General features: G+C 36.3%; 1 protein-coding gene across 4 annotated transcripts in view; it reads left to right on the top strand.

Annotated features, from left to right (window-relative positions):
• The window catches only part of TAF2 (TATA-box binding protein associated factor 2), a 78862-nt gene that overhangs the window by 44638 nt on the left and 14872 nt on the right, over window positions 1-19352 (top strand). For 2 of the 4 annotated variants that reach the window (XM_020872154.2, XM_020872155.2), the window contains 8 exons: window positions 1268-1461; window positions 2241-2380; window positions 4945-5014; window positions 8169-8278; window positions 12783-13012; window positions 14342-14497; window positions 14959-15064; window positions 17437-17559. In XM_020872154.2, coding sequence (XP_020727813.2) covers window positions 1268-1461; window positions 2241-2380; window positions 4945-5014; window positions 8169-8278; window positions 12783-13012; window positions 14342-14497; window positions 14959-15064; window positions 17437-17559 — 1129 coding nt within the window. Of the gene's footprint in view, window positions 1-1267; window positions 1462-2240; window positions 2381-4944; window positions 5015-8168; window positions 8279-9649; window positions 10007-12782; window positions 13013-14341; window positions 14498-14958; window positions 15065-17436; window positions 17560-19352 lie in introns of those variants that run through there. The other 2 variants (XM_070477466.1, XM_070477467.1) reach the window with 2 other exon arrangements.

Raw genomic sequence — 19352 nt, 5'->3', positions numbered from 1 at the left:
ATATTGCCAGCAGAATTTGTGAACTGCAGTCTTCCTTTTAGACGTATCTGGCTAGATTACTATGAGAGTGCCTTACATGTAGTAAACATTCGTAAGGTAAGCTAGTGTGTTCAGTTCAGTTCAGTCACTCAGTTGTGTCCAACTCTGCGACCCCATGAATCACAGCACGTCAGGCCTCCCTATCCGTCACCAGCTCCCAGAGTCCACCCAAACTCATGTCCACTGAGTTGGTGATGCCATCGAGCCATCTCATCCTCTGTCGTCCCCTTCTCCTCCTGCCTTCAGTCTTTCCCAGCATCAGGGTCTTTTCCAGTGAGTCAGCTCTTTGCATCAGGTGGCCAAAGTACTGGCGTTTCAGCTTCAGCGTCAGTCCTTCCAGTGAACACCCAGGACTCATCTCCTTTAGGATGGACTGGTTACATCTCCTTGCAGTCCAAGGGACTCTCAAGAGTCTTCTCCAACACCACAGTTCAAAAGCATCAATTCTTCGTGCTCAGCTTTCTTCACAGTCCAACTCTCACATCCATACATGACCACTGGAAAAACCATAGCCTTGACTAGACGGACCTTTGTTGACAAAGTTATGTCTCTGCTTTTTAATATGCTCTCTAGGTTGGTCATAACTTTCCTTCCAAGGAGTAAGAGTCTTTTAATTTCATGGCTGCAGTCACCATCTGCAGTGATTTTGGAGCCCCCCAAAATAAAGTCAGCCACTGTTTCCACTGTTTCCCCATCTATTTCCCATGAAGTGATGGGACCAGATGCCATGATCTTAGTTTTCTGAATGTTGAGCTTGAAGCCAACTTTTTCACTCTCCTCTTTCACTTTCATCAAGAGGCTCTTTAGTTCTTCTTCACTTTCTGCCATAAGGGTGGTGTCATCTGCATATCTGAGGTTATTGATATTTCTCCTGACAATCTTGATTCCAATTTGTGCTTCCTCCAGCCCAGCGTTTCTCACGACGTACTCTACATATAAGTTAAATAAGCAGGGTGACAATTTACAGCCTTGATGTACTCCTTTTCCTATTTGGAACCAGTCTGTTGTTCCATGTCCTAGTAGCTAGTGTGTTACTATTAAGTAAATCTCTTTCACTCTTTTTTTCCAATATGTGAGTCTATGCCAAAGGACAGAGTTGAGTACTTAACCTAAAAACTTGCTTGTCTTTGCAGATAACTTATGTTTTTACAGTTACTGTGTTTTATTTCATTCACTTTTGGAAAGAAGTGTAAATTTATCATCATCTCGTAACTGTCTCTGGGCCTAGTTTTCAGACAACTATTACCGCGCAGAGATGATCGATGCCCTTGCCAACTCTGTTACGCCTGCAGTCAGTGTGAATAATGAAGTTCGAACTTTGGATAACTTAAATCCGGATGTGCGGCTCATTCTTGAAGAAATCACTAGGTTTTTGAATATGGAAAAACTTCTTCCAAGTTACAGGCACACCATCACTGTCAGGTATAATGATTCTTCATATTGCTTTCTTAATGTTACTTGCTTTCATAATTATTAGAGAAGTTTATTTTCATAGAAAATAGAGAAATAAAGTATAAAAAATCTTATATGAGTCTACCATCCATAGGTAAATTATTACTCTTTTGGAGGTCTTCTAAATTTTTTCCTGTGATAACTATATCAATTTTTAACTTTTGACATATACTTATATCATGAATACTTCCTCATGTCATCAGAAATTATTCATAAGTATTATATTTGATATCTGCATAAGCTTTTATCCCATTGGATATAGTTTAAACACCCCTCTATTTTAAGGCTTCTTTTAAGATTTTTTGCTTCTCTCAAATTTGTTGTACATGACTATCAACAGCTTTTATCTGTTTCATTAGGAGTTTGCTAAAAAAAATTGTTGATTTACCGATTCATCAGTATAAAGTCTCAGCTTTCCATGTATGTTAGTGAATAAAGCATATTTGTATCACTAAAACTTTTAGAAAGAGTACTTTATTTAAGTTATATTTTATGCTAAATACATTTTTCTGTAGTGTGTTCCTATTATAAATATAATGATACCTGAAATTGGATTTCCTAAGTTTTGAAATATGTTTTCTTTTAATAGTTTTTAGGATCATTATAAAAACTGAGTGTTAAAATAAAAAGATGATTCAGATTACATCAATTTTTCAGTTTATTGTTACAGATTATTTTATATTCCTAGGAAATAAGTTTAATTCAAATACTTTAAGAGAAGTATTTAACTATAAATGCTATTTTCCTAGTTGTTTGAGAGCCATACGAGTGCTTCAGAAGAATGGACATGTGCCCAGTGATCCATCTCTTTTTAAATCTTACGCAGAATATGGCCACTTTGTGGACATTAGAATAGCAGCTTTGGAAGCGGTGGTTGATTACACTAAAGGTAATGCTTTAGAAATATATGCTCATATCATTTTAGAAAGAATTGTTCACTATTTAGTCATTAGGATTTTCATAGTATGTGTAATACAAATATCTTGATTTTTAATTCTTAACTCACTGATTTAGAATTTTTGGTAAATACAGAATTCATATAAGAATTTGTAAATGGGAGAAAAGAATAAAATTATAGATAAATACCTTTGGTCTTTCCAAGAAGTCTGTGTATCATTCTGTAGCCTTAATTAACATGTTATTTCAAATTATATAAGGACTCAAGAAAACATTTTGTACCTGTCAAGTTTTCTCCGTGAGAGTGTAAGAAGAGCTAAAAGTCGGGGACTTCCCCCGTGGTCCCGAGGCTGAGACCCCATGGTCCCAATGCAGGGGCCTGGCTTCCATCCCTGCTCAGGAAGCTGAGTCTCGCATGCTGCAGGGAGGACCCAGCACAGCCAATAAATAAATATTGGGGAGCAGGGGAAGAGGTGTAAGTGGGAACTTCAGGAGGGGGGTTAAGCATGTCTTTGTGAAGCTAGAGAAGAAAAAAAAAGGAAAAAAGTGAATAAGCGAATATTACATATTCAGAACATTTTCAGAAATACAGAGGGGAAAGTTAAGGAAATGAAAATATTTTTTTTAAATTGTCATGAAGAATAATAGGTGGAAGAAAATAATAGATAAATTATACCCTATTATCCAAGAAATAATAGGATACTTTGAAAGAGTGTAAATGAGACTGACCTAAGCTAGAATCTGATAAAATTTAAAATTCTAAGATTAAGAAAGTCTGTAAATTTCTAACTATTCCTAGAAGTGTCAGAACCCATTTGTACAAGGTAAAAGAATAATGTAGCCTATCAATTCTTCAGAGTATACAAAATTCAAAAGACAGTGAGCACAGGCCAACATAATGTTTAGGGAAAGTTATGATCTAAGATTCTCTGCTTTGCTAAATTGTTGTTCATGTATCCTTGAAGACTTAGAAGACCGTCTCCTATATGTAATATTTTTAAAAACTAAAATTCCTGGACTTCCTCAGTGATCCAGTGGTCCCCATTCATTATTTCAATTCAGGGGGCACAGTTTCAACCCCTGGTTGGGGAAGTTCTGCATGCCATGGAGTGCTGAAAAAATTTTTTCCCAAAGATAATTTTCAGCTGATCTGGAGGTGAACCAAAGTAATAACTCAAGATTGATGAAAGTGTGATATGAAATTCCCAGTGAAATGCCAGGCATCTGTGCCTGTAAAATAGAGCACTAAGCTTAAATACTTGTTAACATGTAAAATTTAATGCAAATTTCAAAACATAGTTTTAAAAAATAATATGCAAAAATAAGAAATGTATAAATCTAAAGTTCCAGATTATACTAAAATGTGGGGAATAAAGAAGTTATGGTAATTTTATATCTTACTGTGTGAAGAGAGGATTGCTTAAATTTTACATATTATGTAGAAGAAAATACACTCAAATCCTTACATTTTTGTGTAAATTTTATTAGGAATACTACTTCTCAAAAGAAATTGTAACAGGGTAAGAACAATATAGTGTGTGTCTTATATATGTTGACCCAAGTTTAACAAGGGCTGTCATTTGTTCTTCCTTTTTGTTGAGGGTTAAAATTTTCTTTCAAAGAATTCTGGTAAAGATAATGTTTTTTCATATATTTCTTAGCAAGAAAAAAATGTAATCCTGTGTCAGTTTTCAATTTTATTTTGACTTTTACCAATTTGTAAAATCTGGATATTCTGAGATTCACTAAATAGGCCATTATTCCCAGCCAAGGTATACAAATAATGTTCACTGTCTCATAAAGAGGAAGTTTTCATGAATTAGTACTACCTGAAATCAAGTAGAATGTTAATATTATGATTTTCAAAAGAATGCTAAATTAATAAGTATGATTTAATTGAAAGATATTTAAAGGTGTACCATAAATCCAGTTCACTAGAAGAGGAAAAGAATGGAAAATACTAGAAATTAAATTCTGAAAATAAAGGTTTTCAAATCATAAATATAATAGTTTTTAAAAAGGTAAATGGAAATAGCTAGTGAATTTTGTTAAAGTTAATTATAATACTAGTTTTACAGCTGTTTTTTATGTTGTATTGAAAAGTTAAGGCTGCTCTTAAATGGAGAAACCACTTGGGCAGCAGCAGTTTACTGTGTGATTTAATTGAGATACCACTGAATATCAAACTTCTATGATTTGAGCATCTAGAAGCATAATTCTATTTAAACACACTTCCGGTCAGAGTTATTCATCTCTGATACAGGGCTCTAATAAATTACAGTTTTGTTTTATGTTGTATTTGCCATTGAGAGCCTAAATGGGAAATACGCTCTTGGTCCTGTTTTTTATGTTTTGACTGCACAGATAGCACAATACTTGTAAAATCTGCAAAGTAGCCTGTTGCATTAAAAATGTAAGAAATTGCCTGCATCCTTCATTTCTGACTAGAAATCTGGCTAAGACGGAGTCCTAAATACTAAGTGTGAACTCCTTGTTTGTCACTTGTTTAATTTGTTATAATTAACAACAAATACATTTCCTTGTTTTTATTTTCAGTGGACAGGAGTTATGAAGAATTGCAGTGGCTACTTAACATGATTCAGAATGACCCTGTACCCTATGTAAGGTTAGTTTTTTTGTGCTATAATATTTTGTTTTTATAAATCATGAAGTAAGTAATTTCAGAAAATTTTGCATGGAGTTAAGTCTTAATTTTTGAAAATATAGATAGGAGTACCTTATCCAGGTACTCATATTGTTTTTTATTTGGGTTGCCTTTGGAAAGAAAGATACTTTAAAAGATATATTGTTACTAAGTTAATTCCCTGAATTTTACACATGATTTTTTTAAAGAAAAGCTTATGTAACCCTTTTCAATACACATGGGGAAATCCCTTATGTATCAAAAAATCATAAAACCTCTTTATCAATTGATAAACTCTGTTTTAAAAGAGCAGTGTTTTGGTGTATCCCATTTGTTCCTTTTCTTACTCATAAAATCCTAATTTTTAATAAATGGATTTAGGATCAAAAAATATAATACAACATTGTTAAAAACTTAGAAAATAAGGGAAAATAAAATTCCAGTCCTGATTTAGTAACTATTTTCATTTTTGTATTCTCTTCATTTTGTTCATTTCTGCTGCTTTCTCTTGCAAAGTAGGATATTTATAGTGTATTTGAGCAGGATTACAATTTTTTTTACTATTTCTATCTTCCTTTCTTTACACCTAATAGACTCAAATTTGTGTTCATTTGTTGTAATAATTCAGTTTCATAAAATGAAATTTGAAAGCTGGAAAATAATTTAGATTTTAGCCATTCCAACTAGAAACAAGAATGTAGACCTAGAAGCATTGTCTTGCTGGAGTTTGTACATCATTTGGCAGATATTTTCTTCTGGAAAGGCATACAGATACACTGTACAGATTTAACCTCACTGACATGCATCTGGATGTGAGGAACATGTAAGGAGGTTCCAGCTCCCTAATGGAGAAAGCTTTGAGCAACAGTTGTTTTTCAGGTTAGTTGTGGTAGGCTCCTGGTTAAGTCACCTTGCATTTTAAGCAATGCTTATTAAAAAATATTCTTTGCACAGAGTTTTGCTGTTTTTATTTCATGGTTCTTGATCTGTGATCTGAATTGTATTTTAAATAATTTGTCCTTGGATTGATGTATATACAAAGGATCAGGTTGACGTGGACAAAAATCTCATAATCACCCATTCTGAGGTACCTATTTACATGAAAGATCACCCATTCTGAGGTACCTATTTACATGAAAGAGCGTCATCAGGAAGCCAGCCTTGTCTGTTCTCTGGTAGAGCTGACACATTAGAAAGTTTAAAAGATGCTCCTGATAGCAAGTAGGGACAGAAATTATAAACATGGCTTATCATATGTTCATTTATGTTTTCAATTCACATCAAGAACTAACATTAAGGCACATCTGAGATATCAAAACTGCATTCTGAAGACCATTTTATATAATATTTGAAGTTATATTTCTAAATTGGATACTATACAATCTGATTGCTTTTGAAATGTTGTAGAATTTTTAATATTCAAGTTTGAAGAACATTTATTTATACTGTGAGCCGAAAATCTATTTAAAGATATATTCATGATTATATTTGACATGTTTACTTCATAATTGAGACAGTTAGTTTATATCACCAGTAGGGAACCTCTTAGGCTTTACTTCATATCATCTAGCTCATAGTGAGTTAAAAAAATTCAGCACGTCTTTAAAACGCTTTAATAGCAGTGAATGATTACAGGATAGGAGTGTTATCACATTAACGGTACTGTATGTGTGTTATTTGGTGTCTTGGGACATCCGTTGCTATATTTCTTGTGGGTTTTTTCCCCTTCTGGTTTTTATACTCTGAATGAAACTTGGTCCTTTTCTCTGTCGTCATCGCCTTCTCTTTTCCTCCCTCCCTTCCTGTCTATCTCTATTGAGGTATAATTGACAGCTTCAGGCGTATAGCATATTGATTCTCTATTTGTATATTTTGAAAAATGATCACCATCATAAGTTTAGTTAACATCCATTACCATACATAATTGCAAGTATTTTTTCTTATAAGAACTTTCAAGATCTGTTCTCTTAGCATCTTTCAAATATGCAACACAGTGTTACTAACTATAGTCACCATACTATACATTATCACCCCATGACTTATTTTATAAGATAAGTGAAGATTTGTACCCTTTGACCCCATTTACCCATGTCACCACACCCGCACCCCCACCTCTGACAACCTTCAATCTGTTCTATTATTTAAACTCACAGAGTAACCATCATATAGAACTGCTGTATTCTGCTGTAATTGGATAGGATTCTTAGTCTTAAAGATAGGCAGACATTTCTATTTCTGCTATTTCTGTCTCTCTTAACATAAGTGACATTCCTTTCTTCTGCCTCAAATATAGCATTTTATTTTTATGGCTTTTGGTTGATTTTTAAACTCCTAATAGTAAAATGGCCTTTAATAAGAATTAATTCTTTTTAAAAATACAGATTTTTAAAATTTCTCTCTTTTAACATTAAAAAATTTTTCTTTGTTATTATATATATCAGGGTTACTGATTTAGATAGATCACTAGAGTTAGATAAAGCTCTGCAGAATTTGGGGGCTGAAACCTTAAAATTTGGAGGAAAAGAAACAAATTACTTATAATTACCCCTTTATGCTTTAGAGGTAAGTTTGAACATCATTTCTGTAAGGATACTTTCCTGATTCCCTGCTCTAGGTTAGGTTCATCAAGTAATAGTTGTCCATAAAATCCTACAGTTGTTCCCTTACCCAAGTATATGCATACTACCCATGTATATAAATATTAATTTTATAGTTTAATTTTTTTTTTTTTAGTAAAAAAAAAAAAAATTCCCCCATGGGAACATAAATTTTAAAAAGACAGAGAACTGTGTCGTTTGCCACTGCATTTAGTATGATGCTTTGTATATGATTAATATGTTAAGCAAGTGGTAGTTATGTATATTATATATTTTATTATATATGTATTATTATATATTTTCCCCTTCTAATCACATATGTTTAACTTAATTCATATGTTAAAGAAAAGTAATTTTATCTCTGTAGTAACAACTGTATGTAGAAAAAAACTCCAAAAGCTGTTGAATTATTTTTAAATGTTTGAGAAAGTTCTTAGTCTAAGAAGAGAGGTGATAAAATAAGATGGAGAAACTTGAGATCGTTTTCAAATGTTTTTATTTCACGGTTAGCAAAAATTTAATTTTTCCTTATCTTTCAGACATAAAATTCTAAATATGTTGACTAAAAACCCACCCTTTACTAAGAGCATGGAGTCTCCCTTATGCAATGAAGCTTTGGTAGATCAACTTTGGAAACTTATGAATTCTGGTAAGAGAGCAGTGGCCTTTTTTTTTTTTTTTTTTTTTTTAAGGAGACTACTTACCATACTTGGCTTCACAGTGGTGGCTGCGATAACATTTGCTAAGGGCATAGCCACTCACTTTGCCCCACAGGGTAGTTGAGGAAACAAAATTGCTAATTTAGTGAAAGTGTCTCAGATGTTTAAAGAGCTGTAAACATGAACTTGCACAGTATTACGCTTGTTTTTATTTCAGAAGTTTACAGAGGGTTGAAAAATAAGTCTTCTTTCTCTTTTCGCTAGTCCTCCTAGTGGCCTTTCCCAGAGGTAACCAATTCCTTACGTATCCTTTTCAGGGCGGCATGTAATGTTAGCATTCTGCACCTTGGAGGTCATGGTGTCTCACCATCACAGTTTTACTTTACATCATCTGAGTGAGGTCGGGAGGCGGTCAGTGCTCCCAGGCCTGAGCTCTGAAATCAGTTTGCTGAGGGTTAAACCTCAGCTGAATGCCTTGCTCTCAGTGTGATTTGTCTAAGCCTATGATTTTCTCATTTTTAAAATAGAGTTATGATGATAGCTACTTCTGCAAACTGAAAATTAAATGAGTTATTATTTGTAAAATGCAGTGACTAGTTCATATTAAGTGCTCAGAAAGGTTGTTACGCTAACATACTGATGATATTACGTTGAGTACTTCTCATATATGTGAGCTATCTGTAGTTCCTATTTTGTAAATTGTTCATATTCTCTGACATTCTTGTTTAATTGAATTGCTAATCTTTTCCTGTAGGGTTGTAACTGTAATATATATGTAGAGAAAATTTGCCTTATGTCTCCGATATGTTGAAATTGTAATATTGGTTTTGATTTAAAATTCAATCTAAAGCTAGACTGAAAGTGTTTGGCTTAGAGATGAGTTGCTACAGACAGATGGTGAGGGAGCAGTGGGTATTCATTGTCATAAATATGTCACTTTACCTTCTCTCTAAAGTATTGGAAGATAACTTGTTTGCTTATCTCAGTAGTGACTACTTCACTGAATCCTACCTAAATAACAAGTTCTGATTCTTTTTCAAAAATTATTTAATTTACTAACATTGAGATGTTAAGCAGTTGTGTGACTTCTGCCCCTCAGTTTCATAATCATAGTACAATACCCCCAAGTAAAGGCACCATAGTAGATATTTCACTGAAATATAATAAAATTGAAAATAAAATGGCCCTTGTCCTCAAAATCTTTACAAAATAGCACATAACCCAGTTTATATCAATATTGCCAAATTATTATTCTCATGTTTTCCCTAGTACCTAGAAGAATGATTGCTGGTGTTTACATGATGTTCTATATTTTGCTGCTTGTGGTTACCTAAAAGAATGTTATGATTACTGTCATTTAGATCCAAGAAATGAGCACACAAGTTCATAAATTTTTAAAGGATCATTCAGCAGTTAATATGTGGCATGAACTGTACTGTGTTGAATATATTCTTAGCAAGAACGCTTGATTCCATGATTGCGATGGAGTACAACTGCACAGAAAGTCATAATGAAGTACGGAGAAGTTGCACATCACTTCTTAGGGAAGATCTCATGGGCACAATAAATGTGTGTTTAAAATTAATGGGACAATCTCTGTTAAAACGTTTGAACTCCATTGGAAGATTGTGGTTGTACAAATTGAAGCTCTGATTGATGTTTAGTATTTATTTTTGTTAGTGTTCAAAATAAAGCGCAGTTACTGCTTCGGTTTGGAATTCTCTGTGCTAATAATCTAAACAGAACAGATCAGTGAAGCCATCGGCATAAACAGTTCTCTACTCTTGTTCTTCAGATCTATAAATAAATGGGAACAGAACAATATGAACAGTAGGAGTGGCTCAAATAATTGAGAAGGTTTTTGGTTTTCTTTTTAATGTTTTTGGAGAACATTGAGCATTAGACAGGGAAGATTGATTAGAGGATTGCCTGAGACAGTTCCTGGTTTTTACCCTCAGCTGCAGCATTCTGAAGACTTATTTAATCTGCCAGCTGCCCCTCCCAGCTCAGTCACGTAAATGGCAAGGAACACTCATGTATGCCACCCCCGCGCCAAGAAAAGAGTCGTAATCCTTTCCCCTCATAGCAGTGCTGGCCTTGGGTTCTCATTTGCAGTTATGCTTTGGGATCAGCCCTGCCTCCCAGTCAGAAAGGCAGTGCTCAGGGCCGATGGTCTCTGCTCAAATCAGAAAGTATCTGAAGACAAATCCCTCAGATAACAAATCTGATCTTAGGAAAGATCATTCTTTCATTATCTGAGGTGGTTGCTTTTAAAGCTGATCGAGGCACCATTTTCAGGGCATTTTTCTTTTCCTTGGTTGTGCTTGGAAATCTTGATTCCCCGACAAGGGTTTGAGCCCATGACCCCTGCAGTGGAAGCTTAGAGTGCTAACCACTGGACAGTCAGGGAAGTCCCAAGGACATTTTGCAGTAAACTCGTCACTCTGTTTCGATGACAGAAGCTTAGAATGTGTACAGCTAGGCTTCACAAGCATGACTGCCATGTGGTTAGTTCTGTCCTGATCTTCCTGTTCATCTTTTCTGACTCTGCCACTTAATGCCACTGTCAAGTGACAACCATTTTAAGATTTTATTCCATGGTTTTGAAATACAGTGTTCTCATTTTTTTGTTTTATAATTTTAACAGAAGCACTGCTTATATTTTAGCTCCATCCTATCAGCCTTAAGTTGTAATATTTATAACTCAGGTTTTTGAGGAGGGGGAAAACAGTCAAGGTCCTCTCTTAAGAATAGAATAATGCTGCTTCCTCCATCCAGATTGCAGACCTGCTGAAACCTTTACCAATCCAAACCCAAAGCCCACACAGAAATACAAAGTAACAGCACGCCTGCTCTAGGGACTGGGGACTTTAGCGGCCTTCATGGCCTGTGCCACCTCACGGTCCTTAGCGGACCTTCAGGGCACAGGACACCCTAGCTCACCAGAATATACATTTCCCACCTGCTTTTTAAAGCTGAGATAACGCTTTTTAAAAAAAAACTTTTGAAGAGTTCATACTCAGTTGCCTGACTGGTTTTGATTTCATCTACAGTATGTAAAGATTCCATAATCATTATTTGCAGTTGACATAATTGGGCAGTACTCACCTTCAAGGTTTAGTCTTATTCCAGTCGTAAATGCACCCTAAGCCCTTCTGGCTTCTTTACTGATAGAGTGTCTGGGATGGGCATCTTTTCCTGCGCTACCCGAGTGGTGGACACGGCGGGCTCGCTGTCTCGGCAGCCTTCATTCCATTCTTTAGAGGGCTGAGTCCCTCCAGCCGCTGTGATGAAGGTCCAGGAGTCCGACCCCTGTCCTCTGTGGAGCCTTTCCATGTGTGAAAAGCATTGAGGAGGAGAGTAACGAGGGCCCCCAAAACACTGGGCAATTTCAGTCCATTAAAGTGTCCAGGTACGGATATTCCAGAGAAGGAAATGGATTTCCAGTGTAAAATCCTTACCTTCACTCTGTACTGTTCCCATTTCTGGTTTCTCTGTAGTTTTTAAGATATAAAAACTCATGCTTCTCAGAGCTCCTGCTGTTTCCTCTTGCTTCAAGCAGTATTGTGTATCTGTTGTTCCCTTATCACGTAGTAGCAAAATTGAAGATGTCTCAAGTAAGACTGAGAGCTGTTTCATGATGCGCCAAGTGCCTAATACAGAGCAGTATATGTAGTATGAACTCTGTAAATTGTAATCCTCTGACAGTTGAAAATCCATGTGGATTTTCTTTGCATATAGTTCATATAACAGTTACTTACCTGTTCCAGTTGTTGTTTAGCTGCTAAATCATGTCCGACTGTTTTGCCATCTCACAGACTACCGCCCACCAGGCTCCTCTGTCCATGAAATTCTCCAGGCCAGAATACTGGAGTGGGTTGCCATTCCCTTCTCCAGGGGATCTTCCCAACCCAGGGATCGAACCCAGGTCTCCTGAATTGCAGGCAGATTATCATCTGAGCCACCAGGAAAGCCCAATATAAGTCTTAATACTCCAAAAATAGTATTTTTTTTTTTCTGGCTTTAAATCTTCCTTTTAATTCTTCCTCCTCGGTTGACTGCTCCACATCCATTCATTCCCTGTTCCCTTTGTCCGATTTTCTTCTTTAATAGCATGCTGGGGAGATGGCACACCAAGAGCCTCGTGAACCCCACCCCTGGAAACAAACTTGAATGCTCAGATTTATTACTTTGAGATTCTGAGTATGGTAGGTGTCTAATTTTTATTTCGTAGGAGAATGAAATAGATTTTTTCAGTTGTAAGATTCATTGTTTCCTTAGGACATTCGTGGTTTCTGTGACAGTGTGGAGGTACCTGGTGTTAGGGTAGGAAGCATCTTCACAGCAGAGGGCTTGCCCCCGGAGCCCAGGTCAGTAGGAGGCCCCTCTTCGCCGTCCTGATCTTCTTCCCTTGCCTTGGTGCAGCCTCCGGGCGTGTGGAGATGTGTGGGTGGATGTGCACTCTGACCTGGTGTCCCTGTTGCTTGCCCCTAGGCGCGGCACACGACTGGAGGCTGCGGTGTGGCGCTGTGGACCTGTATGTCACGCTCTTTGGCCTCAGCAGACCTTCCTGCTTGCCCTTGCCAGAACTTGGCTTGGTCCTTAATCTGAAAGAGAAAAAAGCTGTCTTGAATCCAACCATCATTCCAGAGGCCATAGCAGGCAACCAAGAAGCTGCAGTGAATCCAAGTAGTCACGCACAGCTAGTTGGATTCCAGAACCCTGTAAGAATCACACGTGATATGGAAAAAGTATCAATAGTTTTATTATTTAGAGCTCCGAAGAAGAGAATTATTTCTTTAGAACTAGTGGATTTTAGAGCCACTAACAGCTTCTCGCACCATTTTAAAAAAGTGCTGGCTGACATTGTCTTGGCACTTTGCAGTTTCTGAAGTGCTGCTGACAGCTGTGATGGCGACGCGACAGGTGCTGAGATGCCAGTCCACTTACCCCTCTTGTGGTGGCAGTGACTTTCTGTGCCTGAGCGTAAAATGTCTCCTTGGCGTAGTAGAAAATTGAACATTTAACCAATTACGTATTAACTGAACTTGTCTGTACACTGTAATGGCAGGCTGTCTTGAACACAGGACCTTGACTTTTCTCTTTTTTTGCTACTTTGCATTAATAGCATCATTCCAAACCTATGAAAAGTGCCTGACAACTGCTTATTGAATCATTAGTAAATAATTAGATAATAATGAGTGGTCTGGTGAACATGTAATCTGCTGATTGGGGGAGGAGAAATGCATTATTTTTTTTTAGTTTATGTATATGTGTATGTATTTGCTTTTAAAAAAACTTTTATTTGTTTTTTTAAAGTTTCATTGTGAAATTATGAAACTTTATTGTAGAAAGACCTTCAGGATCCATATCAATTAATTTACTATAATTTAAAGAAAGTTTCCCAGAAGTGTCTTGCTCATTGTTGACACAAGATCCCCAGTGCTTCAAGCTTCATTTTTCACCAATATTTAGACCAGATTACTTGCCTGGCAATACCCTACTGGTGTTTTGACACTTTAAAACTTAAATTTCTCTTTATGCTAGTTAGTAATAGTCATTTAAAAGAAATTATTCACCTAGGTTTTCTGAAATATAATCATACTTATTTGTTGTAAATTTAAGATGTATCCTAGAGTTCGGGTTATGAAGAAGTAAGACAAATCTTTTCATAGGGAAAAAAGGTCTCATTAAAGAGCTCTTTTAAAATCTGACTATTTATAAGCCAGTGGAAATGAATATGTTTATAATTCTTGTCCATATATGTTGATTTATCCACTTTCATACTTGGAGTCTTCAGGATAAGAGGAGAAAATGACACCAAAAGGTATATGCTTTGGGGAAAGTTTTTAAAGTTCCCTTTAATATCTCCCTTCTCCTCCCAGAAAGACCAGCAGATAGGAGAGAATGAGGTTCATCTAGAGCCCATTGCTGATAACTTTGAGGCACTGGGCATGTTCTAATGTGCATGGTTGCTGTAGGTCTTAGTTTTCAGCTATAACGTGAGCTACTTGTCTTCAGGAATCTAATTTTGATCTTGAATATTGCCACAGGAAGATGATCACCTTGCCAAGGAAGCCTCATGTAATATGTCAGCTCATCAGCAGGGAGTGAAGAGGAAGGCTGACACACCACTGGGGTCCCCACTAGAGCCTGGTCAAATACTGGAGAAGAATGAGGATAGCAGTAAAGTCAGACTCAAAATCAGAGTAAGACATGCAGGCTCCACCTGTGTGAGCAGCATAGGGCGCTCACCTGCCTGGCACCTCGTGACCACTCACTGTGGTCTTCCCGCAGCAGGACAGATGGGGCAGCCCCACCCGTCAAAGGATGCCAGTGTCCGCCTCAGACACGCCGGCGATGCTCAGACTCCTGTTCCCACACGCCGCTCCTGTCTGTGTGCACCGCCCACACAGCACACTGCTGTCGCCACGCGTGGGGCAGACCCCAGCCACTGTCACACTCCAGTGGCTCCCAGGCAGCTGCTTCTGGAGGCTGGGCCACGTCATCTTCTCTTTCTCCTAATGCTTTTTGAGAAGAGGACTACTTTTCCTTTTCAATGATTTGGGGCTATGTCCTGTGGCTTTTCTGTTACCTTTCCTGAGAGTAAAAATCCAGGCACAAAGTGATATAATGGCTTCTTTCTTGCTTTGTTTTGTTTGTCTTACAGTTTTCAAGTTCTCAAGACGAGGAAGAGATTGATATGGATACTGTTCATGATAGCCAGGCATTCATTTCCCATCATTTAAACATGCTTGAAAGGCCATCAACTCCAGGTAAGATGCTGTCCTGCATCCACTGGGGTGATGGAGAGAGTTCGCATGATATCACTGTTGGAAGGTGTGTTTGCTTTATTGTCAAGAGAATAGCTATGAAGTTTAGAGTTAGCCAGTATAAAATACTAGATTGTATCAGATAACACGTATCAGCAAAGGGATAAATTTTTTTAAAGTATTTCTTTTGATTTTTTACTTTGTTTTGGTTCTTTTTAAATATTTGGCTTGCTCTAGATTTGTTTTTTCAAAAATCCATTCATCAGATTCCTTCCAGTAGCTTTAATTTCTGTTTTTTTGTTTCTTTGTTTTTTGAAGTTTAGACTTAACCTCAAAATAAAATAAGAGGTCTGTTTTTTTTTAAATAATGTAACTATAATTATATATGCAACTTCTTGACTACAACTAATGCAGCCCGTAATGCAACTAGTTTCTCTTCTTGACTGCTTGTTCCATGTAATATGTCATGTTATAGATTTTTACATACACCTCTCAAACATCCTAATCTTTTCCATTGAAAATATTACCTGAGACAGTATTGAGTTGATAAACTTTAATTTACCTTATTATTTCCCTGTGGGCAGGCATTTGTTTCTGATTTTAATTTTATGCAAGTAATTCTCTCTTGAGTGTCTTCATACAGAAGCTTCTGTTTCTTTTTTTGTCAAATTCTTAGGATAAATCCCTTAAAATATATTTTTGGTAAAAAGATTAATTTTAGCTTTATTTTAAGATACTTATCTTTAGAAGATTTTCATACTCTTGGTGTTACTGCCATAATGCTTTTTGAAGAGATCATACCTAGTTCATATGATCAGCAGTTTTCAGAAGTGAAGCTTTGGTATGACTTGCTTGTAGTTGTGAAATATAGTAATAAAGCAGGTCTTGGTGAACCTGCCCCCCACCCTTAACCTGTGTAGCGTTCTCCATTCTGTGGCCGTTCTCACTGTGCTTCCCTCCCTATTCTGTTCACCTCTCTGCCTTGCGAGTAAATGGTGTCTCAGCTGTTTTTTCTTCAGCATTCTGTTGCTTTTCTTTACAGTGTACCACACAGATATATGATCTATATGTTTACTTTGCCTTTAGTTTTTGAATTATGTGAAAACTGTGTGATACTCAATATGACTTGGCTTTTTTTCACTCAACGTTATGCTGCTGAAATTCACCCATGTTGATACATGAAGATCAGTATTTATCATCATGCTTTGTACTTCATATACTGTTTTATTGTCATTGTGATAACTTAAAGGATACTTAACTATAATTACCATTTTAAATGATTATTAATTATGATTATCATTATAATTCAAGTTTATATTTCTTTAATTATGAATATGGCTTTTTTTGTTGTTGTTAGGAGTAGGTACTATTCCTGATTCCTGTTTCTTTTTACTGGAAAATCCTGTTTATAATTCATGCTGGATGTGGTTATCTTTCATGATCTTTGTGTTTGAATGGGTTTTTTTTAAGCATGTTATATTTGTGCACCTCTCCCTTACCCACCTTGGTATGCTTTTTGTTTGGCTTTTTGTTCAGTTTTGTTTGTAAGATCTAAATTACTTTTTACTATCTAGTAATCTGGGATGAACTAGTAGAATTTAAGAATTGGCAACAAAGAGAATATGAACCTAATTATATTTGAAAACTGAAAGGTCATAAATTCTTTGGCTTTCATAATCATAAGCAGCCTTAACAATTATTTTTCTATTCTGTCAATTTTATGGATAAGTAAATTTAAGCAGAGATATATGAAATACTTTGCCCTCAATGACACACCCTAGTAATAGCCACCTCAGTGCTAGATCCAAATCCTAGACTTTTCCATGTGACAAATGAAAATGAGACACAAAGAAAGAAATGTCTTACCTGGACTGTGTATTTAACTTGTGGATGATTTGGCGTTAGAACCTGGGTCTCCTGATACAACAGTGCTCTTCATGTTTTACCATTACAACGTTTCATGTTTTAAATATGTTCTATAATCCCTAAATTATTTTGATCTGTTAGTTAAATATTGTAATGGAATTTATTAATAAATTTTGGGGAGAAAACAGCCATGCTTAACTGTATGCAAAGTTCCACATAAATAATAAAAAACATGACATGACATGGTTCTCCAGAATATAGACTCCAGTTTATGTATTCAGCAGTTCAGTCAGGTGAACTGTCTTTCTTGAATGTTTATTTTTCTCAGACTTAAGTATATTGGAACCATGACAAAGGATTAAATCAAATGGGCTCTTCAGTGGTTTTAAAAAATAGTATTCTTTTTATTATTAGAGTTTTACTGTTGAACTGATACTGGTTTTAAGGTAGACTGTTTTCTTCTTTTGGGAAGTAAATAAATCCCCAGTTTTCCTCTTTTTGCATCTTAGGGCTCTCCAAATATCGGCCAGCTAACTCGAGATCTGCTCTGATACCCCAGCACTCCGCAGGCTGTGATGGCGCGCCCACCACGAAGCCCCAGTGGAACATGGAACTCCCACGGAAGGGAGCAGGTAAAGCACTGTTACTGTCATTCTTGTTACTTTGCTCAAGAACAAATCTATAAACTTCATAAAGTTTCTTTATCAACGTAAAGAATACATTAGAAACTATAGATCTGAGGACTTGCTTTTCATTATTATCTAACAGACTTCTTTTTTCAAATATAAGCTGCATATATATTTTTTTGAATTACTTTTGATTCATAGTGTTGTGTTAGCTTCAAGGACGTGCAGCACAGTGATTCTGTTCCACATACATATGTTCTCTTTCAGATTATGTGGGTTATTACAGAGGGCTGGGTGTCGCTCACTGTGCCATATATACAGTAGGTCCTCGCTGGCCACCTCTTTTCTGTGTAACAGTGCATCTGTGCTAATCCCAAGCTCCTAGCTTACGCCTTCCCCCGTTTCCCCTCTGGTAACTGCAGGTTTGTTTTCTGTGTCTGTGGGTCTGTTTCTGTCCTGTAAATAAGTTCGTTGGGGTGTGTGTGTATATATATATAGCACGTATAGAGAATGCCATGTGATATCTGTCTTTCTCTGGCCTTCTTGCTCAGTGTGATCATCTCTAGGGCCTCCACGTTGCTGCAGCTGGCATTATTTTGTTCTTTATGGCTGAGTAATAGTTGATTGTAGTCCACATCTTTATCCATTCATTTGTCGCTGGATATTTAGGTTGCTTCCGTGTCCTGCCATTGTAAATACTGTTGCTAACGAACACTGGAGTGCATGTATCTTTTGGAATTATGTTTTTCTGCAAATATATGCCCAGGAGTGGGATTGCTGAATCATGGTAACTCTGTATTTAGTTTTCTAAGGAACCTCCGTACTGTTCTCCATAGTAGTTCTACTAATTTATATTCTCATCAGTACTGTGGAAGGGTTCTTTTTTCTCCACACCCTCTCTAGCATTTAATGTATGTACACTTTTGATGATGGTTATTTCAACTGGAGTGGGGTGATAACCTCATTTTAGTTTTGATTTACATGTCTCTAATAATTAGTGATGTTGAGCATTGTTCGTGTGCCTGTTGGCCATCTGTATGTCTTTTTTGCACAGGTGTCTGTCTAGATTTTATGCCCAGTTTTTTAATTGTATTGTTTGTTTTTTTGACACTGAGCTATGTGAGCTGTTTGTATATTTGGGAAATCAATCCCTTGTCAGTCACATAGTTTGCAAATATTGTCTCCCATTCTGTAGGTTATTGTTTCATTTGCTGTGCAAAAGCTTTTAAGTTTAAGTCCCATTTGTTTATTTTTGTTTTTATTTCCATTACTCGAGGAAAGGATACAAAAAGATATTGCTGTGATTTATGTCATAGTGTTTTCTGTCTAGGATCATTCTATTGTTTTCTTCAAGTTTTGTAGTATCTGGTCTTGCATTTAGATCCTTAATCCATTTTGAGTTTGCTGTTGTATTTGGTGTTAGAGAATGGTTTAATTTCATTCTTTTATAGGGAGCTGCCCAGTTTTCTCAGCACCACTTATTGGAAAGACTATCTTTTCTCCATTGTATATTCTGGCCTCCTTTGTCATAGGTTAATTGACCATAGGCGCAAGGGTTTATTTCTGGACTTTTATCCTGTTCCATTGATTTGTATTTCTGTCTTTGTGCCAGTACCATACTATTTTGTTTACTGTGGTTTTGGAGTATAGTCTGAAGTCACAGAGCCTGATTTCTCCAGCTTCATATTTCTTCCTTAAAATTGCTTTGACTTAAAGACTTTTTTTTTCTTCTTTAAGAATTTTTATAATAAAAAAAAAAAAGAATTTTTTTTCATTTATTTTTATTAGTTGGAGGCTAA

The sequence above is a fragment of the Odocoileus virginianus genome, chromosome 15, assembly GCF_023699985.2.
Source record: "Odocoileus virginianus isolate 20LAN1187 ecotype Illinois chromosome 15, Ovbor_1.2, whole genome shotgun sequence".
In the NCBI taxonomy this organism is placed as follows: domain Eukaryota; kingdom Metazoa; phylum Chordata; class Mammalia; order Artiodactyla; family Cervidae; genus Odocoileus; species Odocoileus virginianus.
This window is presented reverse-complemented; position numbering and strand designations above follow the sequence as displayed.